This window comes from Pantherophis guttatus, chromosome 1, assembly GCF_059756535.1.
Source record: "Pantherophis guttatus breed Tessera chromosome 1, ASM5975653v1, whole genome shotgun sequence".
In the NCBI taxonomy this organism is placed as follows: Eukaryota; Metazoa; Chordata; class Lepidosauria; order Squamata; family Colubridae; genus Pantherophis; species Pantherophis guttatus.
Window position 1 is genome coordinate 300057269 of NC_142063.1, and position 20382 is coordinate 300077650.

General features: G+C 36.6%; 1 protein-coding gene across 2 annotated transcripts in view; it reads right to left on the reverse strand.

Annotated features, from left to right (window-relative positions):
* Positions 1-4074: 4074 nt before the first annotated feature.
* The window catches only part of DTL (denticleless E3 ubiquitin protein ligase adapter), a 31095-nt gene continuing 14787 nt past the window's right edge, over positions 4075-20382 (reverse strand). Inside the window, exons 9-15 of one of the 2 annotated variants that reach the window (XM_034427774.3) lie at positions 20146-20249; positions 18474-18578; positions 12600-12712; positions 9722-9811; positions 8939-9074; positions 5688-6508; positions 4075-4620 (exon numbers count right to left, since the gene is read on the reverse strand). In XM_034427774.3, the coding sequence (XP_034283665.1) occupies positions 4555-4620; positions 5688-6508; positions 8939-9074; positions 9722-9811; positions 12600-12712; positions 18474-18578; positions 20146-20249 (1435 nt within the window). In that variant the 3' untranslated portion in view covers positions 4075-4554. The remainder of the gene's footprint in view (positions 4621-5687; positions 6509-8938; positions 9075-9721; positions 9812-12599; positions 12713-18473; positions 18579-20145; positions 20250-20382) is intronic. The other variant, XM_034427775.3, reaches the window with a different exon arrangement.

Genomic DNA, 20382 nt, shown 5'->3' on the forward strand with positions numbered 1-20382 from the left:
AAATCAGTGATAGCAAAAGTTCAGTAGAATACTGATTGCTAAAAAACCCGATGCTATAATCAACAAGGACATTTCATGATATCTATAAGCTTTGTTGAGACTGAAGTAAGCATAAGATCAGTTCATAGATATCAGTCTTTAGACAACCAGAGCGATTAAACTGACAATAATCCTACAGTGAAGATATGCTTCAAGGACCATTGTTTTATCTCCATAACCTTCCATGAAAGAAATCAAGCACTAGGTAAGGGGAAGAGCTCCATTAAGACCTTGAGGAGTTTCTGATAGTTGAAATATACCAGCTTTCCCCAGTCTAGTGACTTATACATGTATGGGATCGTATCCTAATTCTAGCCTGGCAGACAATTATGCAAACTGATATGTATTATATCTGAAAGGCCAATGGTTAGGGAGTGCTGGAAAAGACAATACTGAAAGCCATTGATAAGATTGATGTAAGGGAACTGCCTATTTGCTTAGTTCCTGTAAATTCTAAAGAAGAGGCTGGGCAACTGTGGGCCTCCACATGTTTCTACATTCAAACTGCACTGGCAAATTCATGCTGACTGGAATTGAATCTAGAAAAATAAAAAAATGACGGCAGACTCACTGCTCCATCAAATCAACAACGAGCAATCAGCCAACTCAATGTTCATGCAAAACATTCCATATATATATATATACATATACATATACATATTTGTTTTCTGAGGTTTTCGCGGGTGTTTGTATGTAGGTCTTTGGTTATTCGGGTTTTCTCCTGCGGAAAATTGGAAGTGTCTTGGTGACATTTCGACGAAGTCTCATTCGTCTTCAGGCTGGTGTTTTTGGCTTCGTGCTTCTAGGAGCAACGTGTGATTGCAGCTGTTCCTTTTAACTGCCAGTGGGGGTGTGTTCTGATTGGTTGGGGGTTTGGCTGTGCTCTGATTGGCTGGGTGTGTGTTCTGTTTAGGTGGGGGCTTGGTTGTGCTCGTGTTAGTCTGAGTTGCAGGGGGATTTGAGCTGGTGAGCTGCATTGCTGTTGTTTGGCTTCGCCCCCACTGGCAGTTAAAAGGAAGAAACAGCTGTGATCACACATTGCTCCTAGAAGCATGAAGCCAAAAACACCAGCCTGAAGATGACGAATGAGACTTCGTCGAAACGTCGCCATGACACTTCCAATTTTACGCGGGAGAAAACCCGAATAACCAAAGACCTACATATATATATAATAATGGTATTTTTCCAATAGTACACATAAAGATGTCACACAGCCACTTCCTATAGGTAGACAAATGACTATGCCTAGGAGAATGTCAGACAAATATAAGGTTGAATCAATGCTTACAGATGGGATTTTTAAATGACAGTAGAAATATATCCCAATTTTTTCTTAAACTTGATGACATGGGCCTTATAGCAGGGCCCTTAAAAATTGCCAGAAACAGCCTCACACAGAAAGTGTGAGAAAAAACTGTTGAGTTTTTACCTGATTACCTCGTAGGTACAAGAGTATATTTACATATAATAGAGTATATATACAATAGAGTATATAAATGTATAACAGAATATGGGGACGCGGTGGCTCAGTGGCTAATACGCTGAGCTTGTGGATCGAAAGGTCGGCAGTTCAGCATTTTGAATCCCTAGTGCCGCATAATGGGGTACACTCCCGTTACTTGTCCCAGCTTCTGCCAACCTAGCACTCAAAAGCACGTAAAAAATGCAAGTAGAAAAATAGGGACCACCTTTGGTGGGAAGGTAACAGCATTCCATGTGCCTTTGGCGTTTTGTCATGCCAGCCACATGACCACGGAGACGTCTTCGGACAGCACTGGCTCTTCAGCTTTGAAACGGAGATGAGCACCGCCCCCAAGAGTTGGGAACGACTAGCACATATGTGCGAGGGGAACCTTTACCTTTTACAATAGAGTACCAATGTCAATCAATGTTTAATCTAAAGTACTTAAGCAATTTAATTGAATAATACTCCTACGAGTAATACTAGAGGAGAAATAGAAAACAAAAATAACAAAACTTGTGCAGAAATGCAATTAAAACAGGGATTGTATAGCCTAGTACACTCCTGTCAAGCAAAACATTCAGCAAAGGTAGAGGAACTTCTATCTCATTTTTTAAATGTTTTTTTATTAGGAGTATGAGAAACTGTTTCATGTGCAAAAGAAAAATCAGCATTTGGGACAGATTTCTATGCAGATAGTTACTGATCTAAACTTTTACAGAAATCAAATGAATCAGAGAATCAAATGAATAGAATGGCATAGAATAGAAGTTGAAGGCATCTTGGAGGTCTTCTAGTCCAACCCCCTGCTCAGGCAAGAAACCTATACCACAGGTGTCAAACTCAATCACGCCACGTGATGTATCATGAGTTTTTGCCTTTGCGGAGCTGGGGTGAGCGTGGCCTGTGTGTGACGCATTTGGCCCGCAGGCCACCAGTTTGACACTCCTGCCTTATACCATTTCAGACAAATGGTTGTCCAATCTCTTCTTAAAAGCTTTCAGTGTTGGAGCATTTACAACTTCTGGAGGCAAGCTGTTCCACTGATTGTTTAACTGTCAGGAAATTTCTCCCTAGTACTAGGTTGTTTCTCTCCTTGATTAGTTTCCATCCACTGCTTCTTGTCCTGCATTCAGGTGCTTTGGAGAATAGCTTGACTCCCTCTTCTTTGTGGCAACCCCTGGGATATTGGAATACTGTTATGTCACCCCTAGTCCTTCTTTTCATTAAACTAAACATACACAGTTCCTGCAACCGTTCTTCATATATTTTAGCCTCCAGTTCACTAATCATTTTTGTTGCTCTTCTCTGCACAATAGGAACAGCCTGCAGAGATCTAAATTACAAAATCTTGCTGCATCTTGCAGCAACACGGAAATGAATTTCAGAGGGATGACTGGTGTTAAGACCGCTTGTAACAAATACAAGGATCCTCTGATATCTGCACATCTAATAAACTGCGGCCCAAGTGAATCTAAAGAAAACACATGTAGTACATTCATTAGCTTAAGTAGATAAATATACATACCAAATAACTGAAAACATCAAAATATGCTAATCAGAAATAATTGTGGCAATTATGTAAGAGCAGAGCACGAGTGAATACAGAATCTCAGCACATCCATGCAGACGGTTAATATGGATATGATCTGAATTAGCAGTCACTGGCCAATACATATAGGAAGATATTTAAAACAAATGTGTTAAAAGATAAAATTACTTTCTGTAGTGAGCCAATGACTGAGTGACCTTGGGAATTGCTGATTTATTTATTTATTTGACTTATTTGCCACTCATCTCACCTTTGTAAATGACTCTAGGCGGCTTACAAAGAAAAATAAAGATCCCCTTTTTTCACTAGGACTATACATTTATTTAGCTATAACATACCTGATTACTTCATGTCAAGAAAATACTGAAGAGAAATGCAACATTATCACTTGATATGAAATTACACTATTTTTTTTGGTAGACAGTTTTAATAACCTATATATTCCTAATGTGATGAACATGGCAACATACCTTATTTTTTGGAGTATAAGACACTTTCCCCCCCATAAGAGGGTGAAAATTTGGATGCATCTTATACACCGAATGTAGCCCCGCCCACCTGCTGGCCCCCGGAAAATGGGATGTGCAGAGGCAATCCTTGCAGCCTGAAACAGCTGATCTTTGGGAGGCCGATCCAACCGACAATCAGCTGCTTGTGCTAATCATGCTGTGCTCAAGCTGAAATTGAAACAGGCTGTTTGCTGCAAGGAGGCAAATTGCTGGGAGGCAAAGGCAGAAATTTTTTCCCCTTGTTTTCTTCCCCAAAAAAGGTAGGTGCGTCTTATAGTCCGGAATGTCTTATACTCTGAAAAACACGGGTATGTCAATTTTAGAAACTTGAGTGTGCTATGGAAAGGTAAATGCTCAATATAAAACAATCATGGAGCCAAAAGTTTAGCTTTCACCACTTCTTTGAATTGCCTCAGAATTCAAGTGTCAAATTTCCTCCAGGAGTGCACAGGCTTTTTGTCCCTCCTGTTTATTATCTGCTCCATTGCAAAAGAAGAAAAAGAGCTGCAATGTTAAGAAAAGTGTACTTTATAAGAAGATATCTTTACACCAATACAACAATGGGAAACTGTGATGCATATAATAAAGGCATTTCCTTTAGTATAAGGCAGATCAAGTAAAACATTCTTGAATGGATGATTCCTTTTTTGTTTTACATCATGTGCTAATTTAGCAATTAATAGTACATTCAAATAGGTAAAAGTATATTCAAAAAAGGGTTGAAAAAATATTTTCTCTAATTTACCATAAAAGAAACAAACACAAATTTTACAATCAAAGGGATTGGCTGTTTCATTCATTGAGCCTGTTTCTCCATTTAATTCGTGTCCTAACTAATTAAATGCAAGACGGTAAATAGAAAAAAAAAATAAAAACAGGAAGTATTAGTTTTAATTAAAATGCACGGGTATCTTTTTTGTGGATAAAACTAAATCCATCTGGATTAATAAAAAGCATGTTTCAGCATTAAGGTACACTCAAAGCATAGTTCTTTAGGTTTTTTGTGACTTTCGCTCGAAGTATGTACAAATCTTCCTCATTGTTATTGTAGTTATAATCTGTAAGATTAAAAACAAAAAAAATATAGTCAAATATAATTATCAGCATAAAAGGTTTCATCTTTACCATTTCGTCCTTTCCATAGTCATTCTAATCAATTTCTCTACATTAGCAGCTAACTAATTATCATACATGAATTCTTATGTAGCCAGAAAATTAATAAGCAGTTGTAGTCTAGTAGGGTACTCTAAATCAGTCTAAAAAGGCTTATACAATAGATTTCACTATGGAAGGCAACTTCCTACTTAGTGCAGGAATTAAAGCAATACACTGATCGCTGTTTGTTTGTACAATTCTAGTAACAAGATGTGAATGTGGTAAACAGTACTACCATCTGATCTATCCATTATCAAAGAGAGTCAGAAACCAATCCTCTTGGCCAAAAGAAATTATCATCTAGCAAAACATCAAATTTCTGCTTGGAATGTGGGGGGCAGGATTAAAAAAACCAACAACAGTACATTTATTAAATCTTTACTAGTCTTACATCTTGAAAAAGAAAAACATCATCTCTATACCATTATAGATTTATGTTATACAGCCTGGCCATTAGTTTTAGAACATAGAACAAAAGACAGCAAGTATAAAATTCATCCAAACTCTGTAGATAAAGATTACAAACTCCATATTTCTACATGTACAAACATGTGCTGTATAAAAAAACTGGCCTGCAGAGCAAATTGGGCTATATACTTTATATAAAAATATATAAGTATACTCTATACACTTTAGTTTTCAGTTTTGGAAACTAAGAAAGTCAATTTCTGATAATTGAGTATCCCTAGTTCATAAGTCAGTATTAGAGATTCTTCAAACTATTTGTGTACTCCCAAGCATGGGCCACTTCCTTATCTTTGCCTGTTATGCACCAGTGATGCTCTTTGGCTATACAATACTGACTTAATTTGATATTGGTTTAGCCCTGTCTCCCTACTTTTTATAACAAAGAGACTATTTTGCTACTTGTTAGCATGGGTGGTGCTTCTACTATAATATGTAATACTTATAAGAAGAATTTTGACCAAATTAACAAAGCTGGTTTAGCAACCATGTGTAAATTACTTACGGGCCCTGGTGATGTAGCTCCTGTCCTAGCTTCCATTCGTTTTATGCTTGGATTCCGTAATGAGGATGACCCACTAGAGTTATTCATTTTGTTAGTCCGTAGTTTATTTCCCAAATCAGACAGCCAGCTTCTTCTGTCAGTAGAACCATTCTCCTTGTCAATCATCTTCTCACAAGATGTCTTGGTAAGATGTGGATAATTTAGACAAGTGGCAGAAGAACAAGGACTACTAGGAGAAAAGGGCTCTTTCAAGCTTTGAATATTCTGTACTTCTCCATTAAGAGTAAGGTAGTCTCCTCTACAAGGCTTTGAACCTGCTGCCAAAGTGAACTGTTCTTGTCTGGATTTCTTAGACTCTGGGTGATGTTCAGTCATACAGTTACATCTTTTAAGGCACATCATATTTTCTTCCCTACTGGATTCTAACCTTCTCTTGGCACGTGTTTCTGACCTCAGATGTGGTGAGGTGGAAGCAAAGGCAGTGTCAGGAATATCTGCTGCAGCTATTTGTGGAGAAACTGTCTTTGTTTCCCTTACAGGTGGAGATGAATTTGGAGTCTTTGTAACCCAGTGTTGAATGGACGTAGTTGAAGTAAGCGCTAGTTTCGATAAGGTGCTTGAAGTAACTTTCTGCTTTGCAGGAGTGAAGGTGCAAATTGAGTTGGTTGGTGTCTTTACAGAAGATGATGTTGGTGTGTTGGTAGGAAGCGGAAGATCTCCCGTGTAAATTGGAGCACAAGCAGCTGGCTGTGGTGAAGAAATAAGAGGGCTGCCTGTTGGAAGAACTTTAGGTGGAGTACCATGCCTGCTGCTAAGAACTTCTAAAAGAAAAACAAAGCAGCTTTAGTGAAGATAAAGTAACATGAGAGAAAAATACAGCAATGTTGCACACTAAACATATTTAAATATTTAGAATCTGAATGACTCAGATTTGAAGGGTTTTTTCCTGTGTTTTCTTGGTAAGCAATGTGAGAATTGCTACTTAGGAAAATGTGTATAAAGTCATTTGGAAATATTTTACTTCTAGGAAAATTCAATGCATCTTGGAGAGGGCTTTTGTGGTAAAAGACAAGATACAAAATGATCAAGTCTGAAGAGATCAGGCAGCTCCACAAAGAACAAAGGCCCTGCTCAAGTAATTCTTTTTGCCTCTACATTCTCAAACATAAAAATAAATGGTAAACATCTCTGTATCCTTTTTCCAAATATTAAAATCTTAAAAAGTCTGTGCATATATAATTCCTAGGTAGCCACAGTATCATTGTGAACAGGAGGGGGCTGGAAGTACAAACATCTTGCATACTTTTATCTAGACAGCCCTGAAACAGAACTGGGGTTAAGACAATATGAATCAGTGTAAATAACTATTTTGTGTTTTTAGCATTTGCTTTGTATTCAACATATCAAGGTCTCAAAAGGAAGTCTGCTTATGATTGCTGAGTTCATGGACTTCCTTTCCCATTTCTAAGCTGTTTCAGGAGAAAATGAAGGAGAATAAGGAGATGAGATGTTTTATATAATACTACTGTCAACTTTATAAAGATGCAGCATGAACATCACTTGCAGTTTTCAAACCAAAGGATTAAACAGCACTCTTCTTTATTTATGGGAATAGGAAGTGATTCTTTTAAAGTTTCCTAAGAGAACAATGATGTATATGTGCACGTGAGATACTCGCAGCATGAAAGAGAACTGGCACATACCCTCCTATTGTTCTGCAAGTTTCCTGCATAGGAATTTTATGTTCACAGAACAATTTACTGCCATTCCTAGAGTTAGAAATATGTCATTTGCAATGCTCACTCAGAGAGACCACCATAATTCATTTTTTGGGAACTTCCTTGTAAATGAGAGATAAAAGAGATCTATCACATATGATTGTGCTATGAGTTGCAGGCAATAGATAGAAGTGACACTTGTAACACTAAGTTTAAAGACTAATGTTTAACAATACACTCTTTACCCTGTAAGTTTACCCCTCTTTTGCAAGTTAAGAGTTGGGAATGAATTCTTATGCAATGCACGTAAGGTCAAAAGAAATATCCTTGCCACAACTGTTAAATGCTATTCATGCACCAATAGCAATATATAAAGTAATAAGAATATAACAACAGGAATTCAGCTTATCTGTTTCTGTCCTTGTGGGACTGAAGGTGAGGGAAATGTTAAAGAAGTTTAGTTTAAGACCATCAATGCAATGCCATATAATTATAATCCAACATTTGGACAAACTCCAAAGAATTAGATAAAAATAATTTTATTACCGGTATTATAGGAATGTGGTTTGAACCAGGAAACCATATTTGACAGTTAAATTTTTAGATTGTTCTTGATAGTAGCAATATATAAATAAATCTTTCTCACCAAATATAACATGATTAAGAATTCATTAACACTAACCATGTACAGATTACAGATTTTGCTATTATGACATCATAGGTATCTGGAGTTCTATGATATAAAATATATGAAACTGGGAGTTCTCTCAAACACCTATGAATTCCACAAACTTTAACAGAGACTGAATTTTCTACAAGGCATCTCATTTTAATTTATCACTGTATTTCTCCCTTATCATTTAAATATAACAGAATACTTCATTCTTGGAGAAATAGTACCTTCCTTCAACATAGAGGGGTGTTAATATCCCCAAAATCTTTGGGTGGTGGTGGTGGTGGGGTGTGTGTGTTTTATAGCATGCTCTAAGTATGATTATTTAGTAAAAAACAAACAAACCTGGAGAAATATCATCTCATTTGTTGCATGACATATTGTTAACAACCTATAACATGTTCAGCATCAGATAGATTTAGTATTCGAAATATTGCATTGATTATTAAACTGCTTCTAGCAAAACTACTTCAGAAACTTTTTTTTTATTGAAACATAGGTTTTATTTCCTGGAATATTTTATTATAAAACCCAATTTTTGTATATTCTTTTGATTTCTACTGCCATCTTTTCAGTTTTGTATATTTTTAATTTTGGCAAATGTATGCAACAAATTTGTTGTGTATGAGAATTGCAGTAGGGCCTAGGTAGCTTTTAAGCTCTTCCCATTATTAGTATAATGGGAAGAGCTTAAAAGTGATGTTCTTTATGATTCATACAGATTATTGTATGATTCATACAGGCTGAATTTAGAGAAAATTAGGAATAAATTATGTTTTGTAATTTATTTTGTAAATAACAGTTTTCTAAGATCTAAACCCACATTAGAGAAAAGCGATCATTAATTCACAAGGTCTTACCTATTTTGTTTTGTTCTACTACTGTCTTTTGATCAGTCCAACCAACTAAGCTGGTTTTGTCTGTCAAGGCCTTTTCTGCAGTGCTTTGCCTCAAACGCCAAATCTTGATAGTGTTGTCATCTGAACAAGTGGAAATCTGCAAAATAGCATGACAAATATTGCACTGTTTGAAATATGGAATATAAAGATTAGAGTGGGCAAATTACTGGCTGCATATGGCCCTTATTATCCAATTTACAGTACCCACACTGGATGAAACTCTTTTAAGAAACCCACTCCCTAGAAATCATCAATATCACCCTTTAATGGAATCAATATTGCTAAATAGATTTTTTTTCTTAGGCTTGCCCATATTTATAGTATGCCCCATGTATCTTATGTACAGAGGAATGCAGGCCTCAGACTACAAAAAAAGTAATCAGCCATGCTGCATTCACTTAGGAAGCCCTATCAAACTCAGTGTTCTTACTTCTGATCAGACAACCATTTCATTACATTATACTTTACAATATAGCAAGAACTGATTTCTATATACATAATTAATCTGCATGATAAAATGGAGTAGGAAAAGCCATTTGAGGACCAAAGATTTCTAGGGAAAACATGAAGATATGTATAAGGAAATAGGGAGAAAAAATGTTTGGAATAAAGAACTTTTAAAAAGAGCCATCCATGTTTTAAAAACAAGAGAAAATATAGTCATGTGTTTACTTTTGCGAAAAGAGAAAATGGAATAGAAACTAAAAAAAAATAAAAATAAATGACAAAACACCAGAAAGAAACCTTAGTGAAATCAGATGGACACCAGGCAACAGAAGTGACCTCTTGCAGGTGGCCATGAAGTACCATTGGAGGAAGTTGTAATTCAGATACCTATATAGACACAAGAATTAAAAAAAAAAGTATCAGGAAATATTATTGTTTATTTATGAGTAGCACAAGGGACACAATTCAAAGGTAGGACACTTGAGCTTCTAGACATCTAGCCATCAATTTCACCCAGTGAATTCTCATTACTCTCTGGCTTTTCACTACAGAAACCATCCCTAGAGGATACCCAAATTGGCTGGATCCTTCCCGTCAATCTTAGCTGTACACTGTAGTGCAATATATCTAGACAATTCAGGCTAGAGAGAGCTGATGTAAGTTATCAAAGAAGAGCTTCAATCATGTATTGTTGGTTAAAGGACAAAAGGAAGTAGAGAAACCAAACACATCCTGAAGAAATGTATAAACATTGTAGCTACATCTGTAAGCTAAATTCTATATTCAAAATATGCAAAAGCTAAACACAGATTATGGGTAAAACTAAGATTAATGCTGTCAAGTCCACATTTTGAACATTTTTACCCAGTGTTAGTAGCTTTTCCTATTCTTCACTGTAAGGTAAATTGATGAATTATGCAGCTGAACTTCTACTTCCAGCCACTAGTAATATGGTTCAAGTATTCTGATTCTAGATTTTTATCTTGAATTTTAAAGCCATTTCCCTTGCTCTTTCACACTATATCCTGACATGTAAGGCTGATGAACTTTAAGATTGTTGTATTATGTTTTCTCAATCTAAAAAAAATACACAGATCTCCATTGATCAACATAAATTTATGATTATCTTTTTTCAAATTCTCAGCATAAAGATATGGTAGCACAAATGAATTCTATACCTGGCTCAACAGTAATGCTTATGAGAGAGATTTGGGTGTCATACTGGATAACTGCTTAAGTATGGGTCAGCAGTGTGCTGCAACTGCCAAGAGGTCAATGTAGTCCTAGGCAGCATCAACACAGGGATAGCATCAAGATCACGGGAACTGATAGTATTACTCTTTACTGCAGTAGTGAGGCTGCACTTTGAATACTGCTTTCTTCCCTCGAGATCTGACAGCCCCTACCGTTCTATCCTTCCACTTAAAACCTAGCTTTCCCCCCAAGTTTTGGGATGGGGGAAGTCAGGATTGGACAAGAATGTGAATGCATCAGAGAAGTGTGGCTGTGGCACAAGATTTTCCTGTTTTTAGTTTTATTGCTGTTAGTTTTACAATATATATTTTTATTGGTTGTAAATTGCCCAGAGTTATTTTTAAAATTGGCAGCTATATACAGTATGTCACAGAAGTGAGTACACCCCCTCACATTTTGTAAATATTTAAGTATATCTTTTCATGTGACAACACTGAAGAAATGGCACTTGGCTACAATGTAAAACAGTGAGTATAAGAGCTTGTATAACAGCGTAAATGTGCTGTCCCCTCAAAATAATGCAACACATACCCATTAATATCTAAACTGCCGGCAAAAAAAGTGAGTACACTCCTAAGCGATAATGTCCAAATGGGGCCCAAAGTGTCAATATTTTGTGTGGCCACCATTATTTTCCAGTACTCACTTTTGTTGCCAGCAGTTTAGACATTAATGGCTGTGTGTTGTGTTATTTTGAGGGGACAGCACATTTACACTGTTATATAAGCTGTATACTCACTACTTTACATTGTAGCCAAGTGTCATTTCTTCAGTGTTGTCACATGAAAAGATATACTTAAATATTTACAAAATGTGAGGGGGTGTACTCACTTCTGTGACATACTGTACATGTTTTAAGTAAACAAATTGTATAACTCAAACATTATGTAGATGTTAGCATGAAACAGTTCACGCTTCATATTTTGCCCTGAATATTTATACTTTTGAGAATTCTACCCTGTTCAGGAAAATGTTTTGAAGAGGCAACTTTGTGGTAAGAAGGAATATGCAAACATTGGTAACTAGGTGATGATGAAATAATCCTAGGGCCATTTAAAATTTAATATTTGATGATTTTAATATTCAAGACACCTAGGGATCACAAATGTTGAGAGAGCTATTTCTCAGGGTTCTTACAAAATGGTTAAGGAGCACCCAGGCTTCCTGAATACTAAGTCAACAGAATCAAATGCAGAACAAAAGGAGGTTGCTCTAAAATTAAAGAACATACCCACTCCTTGTTTAAATGAGTTTGTATATTGGATTAATATAAAGTACTTAATTTTGGATATTTAAACTAGACGGGTTAACCTGAAATGCTCTAATGTGTATCACTGGATGAGGAAATTACACTGAAACATATGCATCTCTCCGCAGAAAGCTTGGCATATAAACTAAGTTTCTGAGCTGCCAGCTGATACTGGTAAATGTTACTAAAAATTCTGACTGAACTATCATAATAAAATCTTAACTGCTGGAAATTGAGGATCATGGAGATCGGGGACGTGAAAGAAACCTAATTGTGATGCAGTTTATAAACCTTGGGAAATGATTAGCTTAAAAAAAATAAAACCAATTATGACTATTAAACTTTGGTTAATGTATAGACTCTTGTTAAATATAAAGCAAGAACTTTCAGCTTGTAGTTGCTGAAAAACAGAACTGAAAAGAAATTTTTAAAGGCCTATTAAAACCAGATTAAGATCAGCAACTAGAAATACAGAGAAAGTAGAGGCAAGAACCTAGCTGTTTTATATCTGGACTTGTATTCAGGTTTGACAGCTGTGTACTTTAGACACAGTATGCTGGAAACATGGTTCAATGAATCTTATCTTCCCTCTGTGCCTACATATCCATCTTTTCTGCACAAAGCGAACAGAGAAATAACAGCAATGTTGTAGTCAGAGCCAACACTGCTTACCTTCCAGATATAGGCACACTGGTCACTTGAACCACTGATTAAGAACTGGTTATCTGGGCTAATGCTGGATTTGACATAGAAACTGGAATTTTGATGTCCACTGAAAACTGACACTGCAATTCAACAAAAAACAAAGAAAAACCATATACAACTTAGAGTTGAATTTGAGGATAAACCCTTTACATCACATAGTATTTTATATAGAGAAGTCTCTAAACCATTTAGTACTATTTCTCTTACAAGCAGAGAAATCTAGGTTTTATTGTCAATGACTCTATTTGTATACATTACATACTTACCAAATGATATAAATTGAGATTTTAGAACATTCAAATACAAATTACTCCCCCCTTGAATGGTCAAGATTTAAAAATAAATAGGACATATATAGATGATAGAAAGAAGGCAGATCACAAAGAAAAAGTATAGATAATAGCCCTGAACTAGAAAGGAAAACAAACAAACAAACGGGAGGGAGGGAGGGAGAGCTTAAGAAAGAATATTACAATTAACAAGAATTAACTATTAAATACATTCAAAATAAAGGTAAAGAATTGATATAGATGCTATTAAGTAATTAATAAGCATAACAAGAAAGAAAAAACACAAACTCAGCTATTTTGGGTTTTCTCCAACAAACAAACATGGGTTCTATTAGGAAGTTGCAAGGAAAGGGTAAGACTGAATTGTTAGCTTGATAGAATCATGGTGAGAGAATTTTGAATTAACTTCTCAATTTTGAATAAATATTAATTTCCAGAGGTAGATCAATTTTATCCAAGCATACTGAAGGAAGTAATTGATTGTCTGGCTGAACCCTCATGTATTATATTTTAGATATCCTGGAGAACTGATGAAGCGCCACAGTAGAAGAGAGCAAACGTGCCTAGCTTCAGAAGGGAAAAGAAGAGGCTGGAAACTGACCAGTTAGGATAACAATGATAAATGGGAAGGCTCTGAGGAAGATAAAGAGATTTATCTGTAAGCAACTTGAAAGTAATGTAATAAGCATCAGAAATTAGCACGTGTTTTTTTTGAAAAACAGTCTTGCCAGACTCTTCTTATTTTGAACACACTCAGAAATGCTCGCAGACAGGATAAAGCTTCATATCAGCAAAGAATTTGACAAAATACCTCATGGGATTCTGATTAGCAAGTGATTAAATGTGGGCTGAATGGAATGACAATTAAGTGGATACACAATTAGCTCAAAAATTTTACTTTTGTGCTCATTGAAATAGAGGTATTGAATGTAGTGCCAGAAGATTTGGACCTGAGTCCTATGCTCTTCAATATTTCTATTCATGTTCCATGTTTTAGAAGAGATATAGATCAGATTCCACTTGAGGAACATTGTCTAATCCTGGGAGCCATATTTAAGAACTGAGAAAAACTAGAAAACATTCAGGACTAATGAATAAGCTCAGGGGACTAGAAAACTAAAACCTATGAGATGCGTTTGAGATGTTTATGCATCATCAATATGTGCAAATACAGAAGAGGGGCAAGATCTCTTTTATCTCAGACTACAGGGCACAGAATAATGGACTTAAGCTACAAGACAAATTCCAACTGAATGTTAGAAAAATCGTTCAATAGTAAGAGCAATTTTTAAGTGAAACGAATTACCCAGAGAGCTGACAGCTCCTCTTCACTGGATTTAATTCACTGATGCCAGAGAACTATCTGAAAACTGTTATTTGGATTCTTGCATTATGCAGGCTTAGATTTAATAGCCTAAGTGGTTTCTATTTGTATGGTTGTCTACAATAACTTCACAATGGAAAAACACTGCTTTAAAATAAAAGAGGAACAATAAGATAACAAGCTAAAAATATAACCAGTTAAGTAATATGAGAAATAATTAAGAGACTTTTTCAACTGTGGGAATTTTCTTAAAGAACTAGGACCAGCAGCTAAAATATTTTAACAGGTAAAATCAAAGTAAAAGGAGCAGGGAATGCATAAAGTTTACTCAATGTAGCAAAATAAAACTTGCCACCCGAGGTGTGCAAAATGTTTCAAGTTTCAATTGTATGAAACTATTTTAACTTTGAATTTAGCGTACAATCTTGAAAAAACCACTTTCGTGCTAGAACACATCTGTAAACAGTATCACTGTACCCTTGTTCCTGAATATAGCAAATACTCAACGAGTTCCTGCGTGGACTCCTGTGCTAACTTCTAAAATGTTGCCCCCACTCTCCAAAAAAAGGACCTACTAGGTATTAAAAATTTTCAGAGCACTTAAATTTTTTTCCTACTTATTTCTTTCTTCAGGGAATGTAAGTTTTGAACTGAGGTTAATGTAATGGTGGATTGTTTACAACTTTTCACATTTGGCATTTCTGAGGTAGACACTAAAGTTTCAGTATCCAGTAGGGAAATTGCTGCTTTTCTCATTTCCTGAAACCGGTATCTTATTTCTTAAGAAGGATGTGCAGTGACACAGAGATATGGGTTACTTGGCTATTTTTAAACAACTTTAAAACGAAAGCCCCAAAGAACTCAGAGTTGTCACTAGCAAAGGGAGTTGTGTGCAATGGACACTCTGCAATGGAGAGTGGGATGTCAGATTCCTACACTCAGCACAGGAAATTACAGAGACCCTCTGATCAGTATTGAAAGGAAAACCTATTCTGATATTTAGATGTAGATGGATGGATGCTTATGGATGTATATATTATAATCCAACTTTCTCCAACATAGTGCTGCCTAAACATGGCTTCAAACCATGTTATTTCAAGCCTGCATCAGAATTGCTACCAGTAATGGAAACTAAGAGCTGATCCAATAGTTCTGGAGATTGGCCACTAATTCTACCATTTTCTCAGCATACAAATTCAGCAGAATATTTTCCTATTGTTTTATAACACCGAGAATTGTCCATTCATCTTTTCTAAAGGAACCATAACAGAGATGCTTGATCTGCCTTCTTGTTGTCATCTGTCAGAGCAATTAGCATGTTGCTTTGTTCTGTTTCGGGTTGAGCACACATGGAGTAGGATAAGCAAGCATTTTCAAGTTTGCAAACATTTTCAGGCTTTCGTAGGCAGTGTTGGCATGTGCAATTGCTCACACACCTTAGCAATGCTAAACAAATCAAAATCTTGCCTGTGAGAATCCAAAGTCAAATCAGAGCATGGATAAATCATAAGTCCAGAAGCAGTTGAAAGGTGTAGGCATCAGGATAGTCAGCCAATTCTGGAACCAAAAAATTGAGATTCGGGTGGCATAGGGAATTCAAAGTCATGAAAATATAGAACATTTATGCAGTTGCTCCCTATGGAAAAACCAATTGCTGATACTTGTAGTAATATAGGTTCAATTAAGACTATTGCTAGTTTGTTTCTCAATGAGTTGAGCAGAATTCTTCTGAGAACATGCCATTCTTAGTTCTCTGGAGTTTGTAACATGTTCTCAGGGATAGTGCTGCTTGGAATTGGCACCTCTGTCATTTGATTCATATTGATTCTCCCAAATGATTATTGGCAAGATTGACCGCAGGTAGTTAATTGCTCTCCAATTCCTAGGCTGACATTTGTCCAGTGCAGGCTCTTCTGTGTTTGAATCCTCTGGCTTGAAAAGATGACAGTCGGGATAGGTAGATCCAAGTTAATTTTTGTCTCTCTTGTATCTGGGCCTTGAAATCCAAAACAATCTTCTTCTAGTAGGAGTAGAGTGACAGAACCAAGAAATGAACTTGACCATTTAGAGCAGCTTTCTTTATTCTGGTATCTGCTAGGTTTGTGATGGCGAACCTATGGCACGCATGCCACAGATGGCACGCGGAGCCATACCGGTGGGAACGCGAGCTCAGCTCTGGCACACATGCGCACACTGGCCAGCTGATTTTCAGGCCTTCTGGAAGTCAGCAAATAGGCCATTTCCGGCTTCCGGAGGGCCTCCAGGGGCACACATGGCTATTTTCGCCCTCCCCAGGATCCTAGAAAGGCTCTGGAGCCTGGGGAGGGCAAAAAATGGGCCTACCAGGCCCGCCGTGCCATCACATACCAAAAGCGATGGAAGCGCGGGGTGGTGGTGGTGTCACATACACATGCACAGGGGTGAGGCGCATAGAATTATGGGTATGGGCATGCACACGTGCAACCCCCCTGTGTTCCCCCCACTTTTGGCACGCGATGGCAAAAAGGTTAGCCATCACTGTGGTAGGTGTTTCGAGGCTGAACATTCTGGGGACTGCATTTGCAATATATATGAAAAGCATCAGGTTGAGGAAAGATGATTACGATTACAAATATATCAATTCACCTACGGTAATTCAGAATTATCTCCATGCTGCCATTAAGACAGCTTTATAAAACTGCATATTTTTTGGAGTTATGAGTAAGCAAGTGGATATATATGCAAATGTTGTTATAAAACAAGACGCAATTACAACTTCAAAGACACATACAGCATTTTACAATATTGTTTGAACAAAAATGGAGAAATAGATAGAACAAGAGAGAAAACCCAAGATCCACCCATTTATCATAGCAGCTAGATCAATCAACTTAGGCTAGATTACAATCCAAGCATTTAGAAATCTTTATAGATGCTAGCAAAAATTGAACCAGTTCTCCAATACTGCATGGATTTATTTTCTTTCTGTTTGGTAGCCTTCCATTAGAAACACTCAAATAAAAAGAAGGCCCTAGGGGGAGGGCCTTCTCTGTGGGGGCACCTACTATCTGGAACGAGCTCCCCCCGGAGATACGGAGGATCCCGGATCTGCGCACTTTCCGCCGTGCTTTGAAGACACTCCTATTCCAGCAGGCCGGCCTGGCCTAATTTTTTCCCCTTCTTCTAAATTTTTAAACTCAAATTTTAATTCGTTTTAAATTATTGGGAGTTTTAAATTGTCTCAGGAAAAAATTATTTAATTGGGTTTTAATCATGTCTTAACTTTTGTATTTATGTGTTTTATTTCGTGCCTGTTCACCGCCCTGAGTCCTTCGGGAGTAGGGTGGTATACAAATTTAATAAAATGAAATGAAAATGAAAAAAACGTATAAATATCTTCCTTATCTGACCTTTCCCGTTTTCTCAAAATCTAAGTCCTTATCAGTGATACTTCCATAGCAAAAACAACAAAAATTTCCCCCCCTACATTTTCAAAATATTCTAATTGTGGAATTGCCACCTGCAAAAAGGCAATTAAAGTTCTGTTTATTGATCTATCCTTCCCAAAAAACAAAAACAAACCAATTTACCAAAATTGACTGAACTTTCTGACTCTTTCAGAATTACAGAATATAGCATAAAGGTAGATGATTGGAACATAGACAAATTTCCATGGACAGTTCATTTTATTTCCATTTCCTCCCAAAAAGGAAGAAAAGGGCAATGAACACTTAATAACACCCACTATTCCAAACATATTTAAGTCAATCTTTCTCAGAGGTAATTTTGCAGACTCTGAAGATGATAAATAAACAAGGCTTGGTTGAGATAAGCACAATTAACAAAGGAATTCACTGACATGATGCAATGTTCCACTCTGGATTAATGTAAAAGGCCGCTAATGACAATAAGAATACAGAGAAAAGATATACAGGTAGTCCTCAGACAACTAAGCTTGTTTGTCTAAAGGAAAACAGAAAATGGAGACATCTGTAGGGGTTATAAACTTTCATACTGCGATTAATCGAAGCTGTTCTGATAGATTTGTATATAAAGTATAATTTACTACATATTGCAATTCTATAGACACACAGCTTGGCAAAAGCCATTTTCAAATATATGGGACTACCTTTCCTGGAAATGCATATGGTACTACTGCCAGAGATATAGTAAGTACATCAACCATAGCTTTCTAAACCTGTTAAGTATTGTACAGATAAACCTGTATCCCAAAATATTAGTACTTACCCGGAGTATTCTTCAGACCTGGCATACAGAACATGTATATATTATCATCAGTGCAATTAGCAAATAGATTGGTTCCAGTGGAATCCAAAATAAGACTGGAATATCCTAGAATACAGAAGATTCTGTTGTCAGACTTCCCTCCTTAAAGGCTGGATAAGAAACAGCTAATCCCAGGAGCAGAAATCTGATTATTAGTATTTATTGGAAGATTAAAGGAAAAGTATACACAAAAATTCCAGCAAGTGCTTTCAAATAAGATATTAAGGTTCAAGCAGTGTATTGTGGTGAAATTCATCTACGTTTTATGTTCTTTCAATACAAAGAGGAGGCTTGCCTTTTTTGTTAAGGTGGAATAGCATGCATTTTTTCATTATTTTGGTAAATGTGAGTCTTTTTATAACTAGGGAAACTGACCTCTTATGCTTATTTAGTCAGTCTGTGGGTTTTGATAAAAGAAATAAGGATATAAAAAAAATATATTTTAGCACATCCCATTTGCAGTGTAAAAACATTTCTATAATAGCTTGTGGAAATCAGATTTTATTTTTCTTCCATTCAATTGAGACCGTTTTTCAGACTGCCTGAGCAAATCCCTGCAATTTTCTTGGCAAAGTTTTTTAGAAGTAGTCTGCCATTGCCTCCTTCCTAGGGCTGAGAGAGTGACTAGCTTAAGGTCATCAAGCTGGCTTTGTGTCTAAAGTGGACTAGAACTGTCAATCTCCCAGCTTCTACTCTGCCGCCTTAAACCACTACACCAAACTGGCTCCATGTAAATCAGATAGAAAATATAAAAAATAGGTAGAAATCAGAAGTATCTAAAAAGTGTTTCAAATCACTGCTTAAAAATTAAAAGCCCAGGGAAATGGAAAACTTTGCTTGGCATCAGGGGAGAAAAGCTGTCTGAAAAGCATTCCCTAAGAGAAAATTGCAAAATCTTCTCAGTTCTGCTTACATCACATCAGAGGAAGTAGCAGAGCACTGAGAAGACCTACACATATAGGCAGGCTCTTATTATTCAGTCTGATTAACATCATAGCAAGTCATATTTACATTATTTTACAGAATGGTTTTGACTATGACAACATTAGGTCACTCACCAACAGAATTTCTGCTTTTTGGGGATTTGCAATTCAGTCCACTTGCATTCATCTAGTTCCTTAGTAATGCTGACACTAATCTAGCATGGCAACTGCTACCATTAAATCAGATATAAAAGAGCTGGATACTGTCAGTGTGTTGTTTAACTCCTAATGACCTGCCTGAGAGACATCATAGAACATTGAAACTCATAAGGGCCAGAAAATAAATTGTACAGCTCCTTATAGCATAAGTGACCAACACAGAATCCTCTCCAAAAACAAAAACACCTTTTTAAAAATCATCTTCCATAAGGTCCATCCCAAAGAGTAATGTGGCACACTGAAGACTATTGACACCTAGAGAATTAGCTCATCCTGCCCATTCTCTCAAAACAGGTAACCAAACAGGGTCATTAATTCCCTTATTTTATTAAAGCTAGTCCTGAAATCAGGCTAAGATAGATCTTGGTAACTGACCTCAGCACAAAGTGTAATGCTAAAGTATAAATATAAAACAGAGCAAAAGCAAAGAAGTATCTGCTTTGTTTTGGAATGACCCTGTCTTCCTTCTTGAATATTCAGTTATGCCATACCAAGTTTACGGGTACTGTTCCCAGGGTAGCTGAAAACTCTGGAGGGCACTGGTTCCTGCCGGTATGCAGTGTAGTTCTTGCGCAGATCCCATATCTTGATCACACTAAAATTAAAAAAAAACAGAATTCTTCAGAATTTCATACAATGATCAAGCCTTCCTCAGTTTGATCTTCTCCAAATATATCTGACATGAATTCAGTGAACCATAGTCCCAAAACATGTGAAGGAAGCTTGCT